This window comes from Chlamydomonas reinhardtii, chromosome 11 (genome assembly GCF_000002595.2).
Source record: "Chlamydomonas reinhardtii strain CC-503 cw92 mt+ chromosome 11, whole genome shotgun sequence".
Lineage (NCBI taxonomy): Eukaryota > Viridiplantae > Chlorophyta > Chlorophyceae > Chlamydomonadales > Chlamydomonadaceae > Chlamydomonas > Chlamydomonas reinhardtii.
In genome coordinates, this window is record NC_057014.1 from 3,000,105 (window position 1) to 3,008,897 (window position 8,793).

Below are 8,793 nucleotides of genomic sequence, written 5' to 3' on the forward strand. Positions count from 1 at the left end.
GTGCCTGCACCCGTCACTTGGGCCACCTGTGTGGGCTGCCTCACCGCTGTTGGCCCTGACCCTACTTCCAATGCTGCCATCTATTGCCATCCACCAACCTAAGCACTAATTGGGTGGCGGCGGTGCGTCATGAGAGCTGCAAAGTAGTGCCTTGGTGGTGCGCCCGACTGCGCGAGTGCCGGTCTCCATTCCATAACTGGTGAAGGTGTGGGGAGACGGTCGTGGGAGACGGTGCCGAACATTAGCAGTTGGCCAGTACGCCAGTCAAAGCACTGAAAACAGTACTCGCAGTCTCGCACAGTGTCTATCGTCGAGCAGTCGTCCATTCATTGAGCAGTTCAGCTTTGAGGCATCCGCACGCCGCATTCGCAAATGCACATCACTCCCGCGCTGCCACATTCGGTACCACGAGCTCATCGCCCCAAGTCCCAACACCTCCATCCCCCGCCTGCCTCCTCCTAAGCGACGTGTCCTCCCCCCGCAGCCGCACCCGCCTGCGCCGCCGCCGCCGCCTGCCGCACCGCCGCCGCCGCCTGCCGCGCCGCCGCCCCCCGCCCCCCGCCGCCCACCTCCCGCCGCCACACCCACGCCAGCCACAGCCCCGCCGCAGGCAGCAGCCACCCCAGTGCCGGCGAGGGCGCCGCCAGCCCTGGCCACCCCAGTCCGCTCCACACCTTGTACCCTAGCGCCGCATTCACCGCCGCCACTAGCGCCAGCGCCACAGCCTGCGGCACCGACAGCAGCGCCCACGCGGACCGCAGCGGGTGCCGCCTCCCCAGCCGCTCGCTTGCGCCAGCACCGGCGGCCCCCGCACCAGCACCTCCGCTCCCGCCTCCCCGGACGCCTCTACCCCCCGCCGCCGCCGCCGCCGCCGCCGCCTCTTCCTGCTCGTACGCGGCAGCCAGGCGCCGCCAGCGGCCCGCCACCGAAGCCGCTAGGAGTACGACAGGCCAGACGCCCAACAGGAACAGCGCATTGGCGATAATGGCGTGGTCCAGAGACGGCGCCGCCACCAGACCACCACCAGACGGCCGGCTACTGCTGCTACTGCCACCGCTGCTACTGCCACCGCTGCTGCTACCGCCGCTGCCACCGCTGCTACTTCCGGAGCCGTTGATGACCGCGAGAGGCCACATATACACGCCATGCGCCGCCACGAAACCCCAGCCGCCCCAGCCACCCGACCCTTGGCCTCCGGCTCCCCCGCCGTCGCTTGCTCCTCCTCCTCCTCCTCCTCCGCCGCCGCCGCCGCCATCTTCCTCCTCTGGGAACACGAACTGCCCGAAGAACCATGGGCCAAACCCTAGATAGGCCGCAAAGCCCACCAGCACCAGCCACGCCACCGTGTGGTGTGTTGCTACAGCCGCCACCTCCCGCAGCGGCCAGCAGCGGCACAGGAAGCTGACGACTGCTACAGCCGTCGACCGCAGCCGCCGCCAGCAGCCCTGCCGCCGGCCCGGCACACTCGCCAGCGGCGCGCGAGCGCCGTGGCGGCCGCCGCTGCTACTGCCGCCGCCGCCGCCGCCTTTCACCGCGCCCGGTTCTGCTACAGCCGCAGCTTCCCCAGCCGCCCCAGCCGCTGCTACTGCCATGTGTGCTCCTGCACGTGCCTCGCCGCCGCCCCGCCGCAGTGGCGAGCCGCCCACAGGGGCCCAGCCAGTGCTGCTGCTACAGCCGCCACCTCCGGCGCCACCTCCGGCGGCTGTGCTACTGCCGCTGCTGCCGCTGCTACTCCGCTTGATCGCGCCCGTCGCGACCCCGAGCGCGCCGCCGCCTCCTGCGCCCCCTGCGGCGGCGCCGCCGCCCCCAGCTGCTGCTACAGCCGCGCCCGGCAGAGCGCTGTAGCTAGCTGACGTGTTCAAGACACACACGCCCGCCAGGTCCTGCGCCCGCCCCGCATCCCTCACACCCGCCGCTGCTACTGCCGCCCCTGCTGCCCCGGCAGTAGCGTCACCGCCGGCTCCGGCCCCTGGAGCCTGGTGGTGTCGGGAGCCCCCCTCCGTGGCAAGTTGCTCGTAGCCGCCGCCGCCGACACCAACACCAACACCGCACAGGTGCCGCCAGCCCTGCTGCAGCCGCCGCCGCCAACTCCCAACTCCGCTACTGCCGCCGTTGCTACTGCTACTGCCGCCGGAGCCGTGCTGCTGCTGCTGCTGCTGCTGCTGCTGCTGCTGCTGCTGCTGCTGCTGCTGCTGCTGCTGCTGCCAGGGCAGTCGCCCCGCCAGTGCCAGAGCTGCTAAGCCCGGCGCCGTGAGCAGCTTCATCAGCAGAGCCCTATGAAAGGGGGTTCATTCATGAAAATGGTTTGTATGAAACATGGAAGTGCGATGGGGGGTTGTTAGTACCAGCCCAAACTACACCAAACCAAGCTAAAACGGGCGAAGAGGGCGCGGGTGGGCGGGTGGTTCGACACGCCACAGGCCTGTCAGACACTCATGCAGGCAGTCCAGCGAGCTGATCTCCATCAAGCTTCCCTCCCCTTCCTCCCTTCTTTGTGACGAGCCTGATTTGTGACAAGCCCACCACGTAAACGCAGCTCCCGCCTTCCTAATTCCCCCCTACTGGAATGGTGCAAGTCCCCACCACCCACCCAACCAACCAACTCACAACCCACACCCACCACTGCGCGAACATCGCCGCCACCCCCAGCCCATGCCATTGCACCCCCAGCACCAGCCACTCCAGGGTGGTGACAGGCAGCGGCGCCGGCTGTAGCACCAGTTCCTGCTGCTGCTGCTGCTGTTGCTGCTGCTGCTGTTGTTGAGGCTGTAGCAGCTGGCGGTGGTGTGTCACGGAAGCTTGAGCCGGCGGCTGTAGCGGCGGCTGCCAGTGAATGGGGCGCTCCTCAGAGGAGGCGAAGGGCTCCTCGGCGATGGCAGTAGCACCGGCAGTAGCACCGGCAGCACCGCCGCCGCCGCCGATGCTACCGGTGCTACTGCCGTTGCTGCTACTGCTGCCGATGTCGATTCGGCTGCTACTGCCGGTACCAGTGTGGGCCTGGATGGTGATGGTGCCGGCCGGGCAGTCCCGGGGGTGCGGCACGACGGGGCCGGTGTGCGGCGGCGGCGGCGGCGAGGACGCTGAAGGGCCGCCGGGGCCTTTCCTGTCCTCGCTCAGCAAATCCACGATGTACGTGCTGCGGTGCGGATGAGTGTGCGAATTCGTAAGATGGTGTGAGTGATGGCAAAGGGGCGCGGACACCACCCTAAGACCAAAACCAGCTGGTAACCCTCTCCCTCTCCCTCCTTCTCTCTCCGACCCACCTGTGTGAAGCCGTCAGCGACTCCAGTGCCATCTGCAACGCGCAGCAATAGCACGAGAAATCAGCAGAGGGCAGCCGTGCGGGCAGCCGCATTAGCAGCCGTACACGAGCTAGCGGTGGACAACAAGATAGCGGAAACAGAGGGCAGCAGAGGGCAGCGGAGGAAGGAGGTATCGGACATGCGGCGGTGGCGTGTGTGGCAGCGGCGGGCCTCCCTCCAGGCGCCGCGCCCCCAGTCACGCCCCCCCCCACCACCACCACACACACACACACCTGCAGTCGCCCCGACAGCCGGCGGCGGTGTGACATCGGGTTCCTACGGCCGCTGCTACTGCCACTGCCGCTGCTGTCTCCTGCTACTGCCGCCTCCGCCCCCGCTGCTGCTACTGCCGGTGCCTGTGACCGGAATCGCTCCGCCGCCTCGCCGGTCACCACGCAGCTCCAGCGCAGGTACACGGGGGCGCCGGGGCGGGCGGCCGCGCCCTGCGTGGCGTGTGTATGTGTGTGTGTGCGGGGGGGGGGGGGGTTATGGGTGGCAGGTGGCGGTAGTGGTGGTGACAGGTGGGTGGGTGCGGCACTGACAGCAGCAGTTAGTCCTTGAAAGGATCGGAGAAGGCAAAACGCGATTGGCAGGAGCAAAGCCTGAACGGCGCTGGACTGCGGCTTGCAGCTGCAACTCACAGACACACATCCGCCTGCCTGCCCGTGCTTCCGCATTATGCATCCTGCATTCCCTGCTACCCCATGTTTCAAATCGCCTGCGCTTACTCCCTGCGGTGCCCTCCCTCGCCACCTCCCCTCGCCGCCTCCCCTCCCCACCGCCCCTTCCACCCTACCCTCCCCACCTCCCCTCCCTTCCACCCTCTCCGCTCTCTCCCCCACACCCACCTGGCCCACGCGCAGCACCAGCACACGCACAAGTGACGCCGATGCGCCGCCGCCGGCAACAGCCGCAGCACGAGGCGGCGCCGCCGCCGCCGCCGTCAGCTCGCCAGCCTTGACTGCCTCCTGAGCCCCAACAGAGCCTGCTGCTACAGCCTCGCGATCGCCCCGCCCGCCCAACACGCCAGCCGCTACAGCCGCTCCCGGCCTGCCGGCCGCTGCTACAGCCGCCGCGGGCCACAGCTGGGGGCTGTAGCGCGCGTCCGGGGGACAGGTCAGCAGTAGCAGGTGGGAGCCGACGATGCGCGTGCCGTCGAAGGGCTCCAGGGGGGCCGGAGGGGGAGGGGGAGCAGAAGGAGGGGTGGGAGGCGTGTGGGGTATGGCACGGGGTGGGTGGTAGACGAAGTCGGCGAACCCCACAGCGCCGCCGGAGCCAGAGCCCGATGCCACCGCGCCTGTGTGGAGCAGGGGCCGGGTTTGGTTAGGTGTGGCGGAGCTTGGTGCGTGTGGTTTGGGATCCGTGCTTGCAACACAGTCCCTTGGACGTAGAGGGTCACATGCACACACATGCGCACACACAAGTACACACATACACGCACACACACACACACACACACACACACACACACACACACACACACGCGCACACATATGTTTTCCTTGTGCTCTTTAACACAGTAAACGATCCCTCCCCTCCCCCTCCCCGCCCAAAACCCGCCTCACCCGCCGCCGCCCGGTCCAACGTCAGCAGCCGCACAGTCCTGCCGTACTTCCAGTCCACACTCTCCAGCTCCAGCATGTGACAGGCGGAGCCCCGACTGCTACTGCCGCTTCTGCTGCCGCTGCTACTGCCGCTGCTGCCATCGCAGGAGGGGGCGGCGTGCAGGCGGTGCAGGCGGCGGCCGAATGCGCCGTGGAGGTGGCCTGATGGTGGGAGATGGGTGCGTGTGCACACAGTGTCATGTGGGGCGCAGACGAAACGGTAATACTGTGCACATGTTATCCCGTCTCCTAGCACTGGCACAGGAGGGCATGCACAAGCCGCGTGAGGCAGATGCCCAAATTGGCAATGCCATGTGAGCAGCACTGCACCAGAAGTGCATTGCACGGCGTATACGTCACGTGCCCATCTGCAACCCTCCACCCTCGCCCCTGACTCTTATAATCCCCACGCACACGCACACGCGCACGCACACGCACACGCGCACGCACACGCACACGCACACGCACACACGCGCACACGCGCGCACACACACACACACACACACACACGCACACACACACGCTCACACACGCACACACACACACACACACACACACACACGCACACGCTCACACACGCACACACACACACACACATATACACACACACGCACACGCTCACACACGCACAAACGCACACACGCACACACGCACACACGCACACACGCACACGCACACGCACACGCACACGCACACACGCGCCTGACAGGTAGGCGCTGACTCCGTGCTTCAGCAGTACCTCCTGCACGTTGCCGCAGCAGCCGCCACCCCACCCGACCTTTGGACTGCCGCCCCCCTCCTGCTGCCGCCGGCGCCGGGAAGGCCAAAGGCTCAATGGGTAGCCGACGGTCGAAAGCGGGTAGTGCCCGTACGCGATGTACGGCGGCGAGCAGGGGGAGCCGCCGGCGCCGCCGTTAGCGGTTTGACCAACCGTAACTGCCGACAGTTGGGTGGTAGTTGCGGTTAACCGCACGTCCAGCTCGTCCAGGACCTCGGGATGGATGACGCCTGCGGTTGGCGGCGCGTGGTTCGCGGAGTGGGGATTGGGGTTGGTTGTGTTGGGGTTTGGGTCTCGTGAGCAGGGGTCACGGGGGAACAAGCACCCACCATCCAGGCCTGCATGCAAACACGGTTGTCTGCTCTCACCTAAGAAGTTGGTGGGGCCTCTCAGTCCAGGGTCCAGAGACGCATCCACACCCACGAGCACAGCCGCAGGGCAGCCGCCGCCGCCGCTAACGCCGCCGCCGCTAACGCCGCCGCTAACGCTGGCACCTCCGCCGCTGGTGCTGGCACTGCTGGTGTCGTCACCGCTGGCAGATGCATCCACGTCATCACCGGCCGCACGACGCGCCGGCGCAGGGTCTGCAGCCATAGAACCTGATCACCATCAGAACCAACGCAGGCGGAGGACACAGACAATGAGACAACAACAAAACACCGCGCATCTGCGTGGCAATCGCACCTTCCCGACTCCGAGACGACGAGTGCCCCCCGCCCTATCTGCCCCTCCTGCCCCTCCAACTTGTACCCACCAACTATTCACCAACTAACTACCCACCAACTACCCGCCTACTACCCACCAACTGCCCGCCAAGTACCCACCAAACACAAAGTCAATGAACACGCGCCCCGCCGGCCCCACCGCCGCGGCGCCGCTGGCGTTGCCTGCTTTAGCAGCTGCTGCGGCGCGCGCGCTGTAGCGGCAGAAGTAGTCGCGGGGCCCACACCTGCAAACGCCGGGGACGGCAGCGGTGATGAAAGCACGCATGGGGTGCACGTGTCGGCATTTTGCTTCTCAGAGCTCATGCAATCGTGGAAGAAACCATTCCGGCGCAGAGCCCAAGGCGCTTGGACTGTGTGTTAGCAGTACCCAGTACTGGATCCAAATCCCGTCCTCCTTCCCTCTCGCCCACCAAGTAGCAACCCCCTAGGTTCGCATCCTAACCTCCCCCTCACCTGCTGCCTGAATTGAATGTGTCATGGTTGCCACGCGTGTCAAACACACTGCCCGCTGGCAGCCCCCCGCGGGCGATGAGCGCGCGCCACAGGCCCCGCCACTCCTGTCGGCGGCGGGCCGTGCAAACACCACGATGGAGCACTTCTGAGCCTTCCCGATGTAACCAAAGCCTGGCGAACCCGATACCGTAATGCCGCAAGCTGCAAAGTTCCAAACCGCCCACGCACGCGGTCTAAACCGGATACGCCTCTGTGCGTGTGCGTGCGCTTGTGTTGAGGGGACACGACACGCGCGTACGTGTTCGTGTGTGTTTGCCCATCCGCGCATCCACACACCCATCCACCGGCCCTCGCGCCCTCGCGCCTCCTCGCCCCTCACCTCCCACTCCGCGGGGTACTGCCGCCCCCGCCCCCGCACGTCCTTGGCCTCGGTGAGGTCGCCCGTCACCACCGCGCCCGCCAGCGGCCACCTGCGGCCGCAGCCAGGCGGCCAGAGCCGCACACGCACAGGCAGGCACAGCCGCAGTTAGGGCCGCATTTAGGCAGGCACAGGCACAGCCAGAGCCACACACATGCAGCCGCAATCGGAGCCATATGTGAATGCGGCCGTGTGCCCCACAGGCCACATCATGCAGGTGCATGCATGCATGGAGGGGGGGGGGCGCGAACCTGCGCCGCCTCCGTCTACTCCCCGTTCCCTTTCAGCCCCCACACGACCCCACCCTCTTGCCCAGCCACCATACCCCGCCAACAACCTTCACGGTCACCTTCTATCACCCAAGTGGATATCAGATGCTCCCCGACTCCACACGCTCCGCCCATGCCTGCCGTTGGCACGAACCCACCAAGCTAGCGGCACCGACCCCCCTCTCCTCCCTTCCCCTCCCGTCCACTCCGCGCCCCACCCCCACCTGGCCAGAAGCTGCTCCGCCAGCACTATCAGATCGGGGCCGCGGGTGGGGTCGCCACCGCCGGCAGGGGGCGGCGGCATGACACTCAGATGCACGTCGGTCAGATGCAGCAGCAGCGACACAGGCGGCGGCGCCGGGGCCGGTTTGGACCCTTCGGAGTTGGAGGAGGTGGCTGTGTCGGCACCCGAGGTGCCAATGGAGAAGGCTAGCGGTGCAAGGAGGAGGAGCAGGAGCAGCGCCGAAAGCAGGGGTGGGAGCGGGGGCAGTACTGCAGCGCCGCGCGTGGCTGGTGCGGGCTGGCGCCGGCCTGGGGGGGGGGGGGGGGGTGTTGCGTCGGGGTCGTGGGGCTGAGCGTAAACCCTCGCAAAGGTTCCAGCTTCCGCTGCTTATGGGCAAAGTCACAGGTGCCCAGTACAATTTAGCCACTGCTGGCTAAAGCGCTGGCTTCTGGAAGCGCCGAGCGCACATGCAATTTGCGACTTGCTGCCGTTTGCGCGAGCACCCTGGAACTGCTACAGTCGCTCTTCTATACTTTCATAGGCATGTTAAATCACCACGCGCACAGCGCCGAGCCCGTCCAAATCAACCGCACAGAGCAACAGGCCATTCGCACAGAAGCTTACCGCCTGCTAGTCCCGCGCCCATTTCAATCACCTATCGGGGCATAGAAATATTACAATACTTGCTCAGCGCGAACAAAAACTGTGTTGTATGACAGTGCTGCGAGTTCAGAAGTCTAAACCAGCGCGCATTGGTGTGCTCGGGTAATGCGGTTTGTGTTTTTGGTGATACAATAAGTTGCTTTTGACAGCAAAGTGGGGAAGCGCGTGGAGGAGAAACGCCCATGGGCGATCCCCCGCCTGATTCGGCACGGTCTGCGCAGTGGGGCGAGGCCCAAGCCGCATCGCGCACTCATCGTGTCGTGCAGATGATGCGTAACACGCAGTGCCACTGCAGAGCTCACACTGCACAACACTACTGCCGCACATCGGTCAACTGCAGGCCGGAATCCAACTGGCA

The 8,793-nt window shown here is 66.3% G+C and overlaps 1 protein-coding gene across 1 annotated transcript; it reads right to left on the reverse strand.

The window, feature by feature from the left end:
• Positions 1-235: 235 nt before the first annotated feature.
• Positions 236-8,761, reverse strand: CHLRE_11g478456v5 (uncharacterized protein). Its single transcript, XM_043067679.1, has 13 exons — positions 8,397-8,761; positions 7,774-8,080; positions 7,242-7,332; positions 6,863-6,966; positions 6,509-6,633; positions 6,053-6,268; positions 5,609-5,914; positions 4,868-5,068; positions 4,151-4,599; positions 3,536-3,745; positions 3,264-3,295; positions 2,621-3,136; positions 236-2,274 (listed from the first exon to the last, which is right to left on the reverse strand). Exons 1-13 carry the CDS (start codon positions 8,416-8,418, stop codon positions 459-461), a joined length of 4,395 nt encoding a protein of 1,464 aa, XP_042919684.1. The 5' UTR covers positions 8,419-8,761; the 3' UTR covers positions 236-458.
• Positions 8,762-8,793: the final 32 nt, after the last annotated feature.

Bases quoted from the DNA above. Each gene is read 5' to 3' on its own strand.
- CHLRE_11g478456v5 (XM_043067679.1), bottom strand. From the start codon at position 8,418: ATGGGCGCGGGACTAGCAGGCG. The intron at 3,746-4,150 runs GTGGGTGTGGGG...CACGCCACGCAG, and splicing joins TGGTGCTGCGCGTGGGCCAG to GGCGCGGCCGCCCGCCCCGG. The intron at 2,275-2,620 runs GTGGGTGTGGGT...CCCCTTTCATAG, and splicing joins GCGGCGATGTTCGCGCAGTG to GGCTCTGCTGATGAAGCTGC.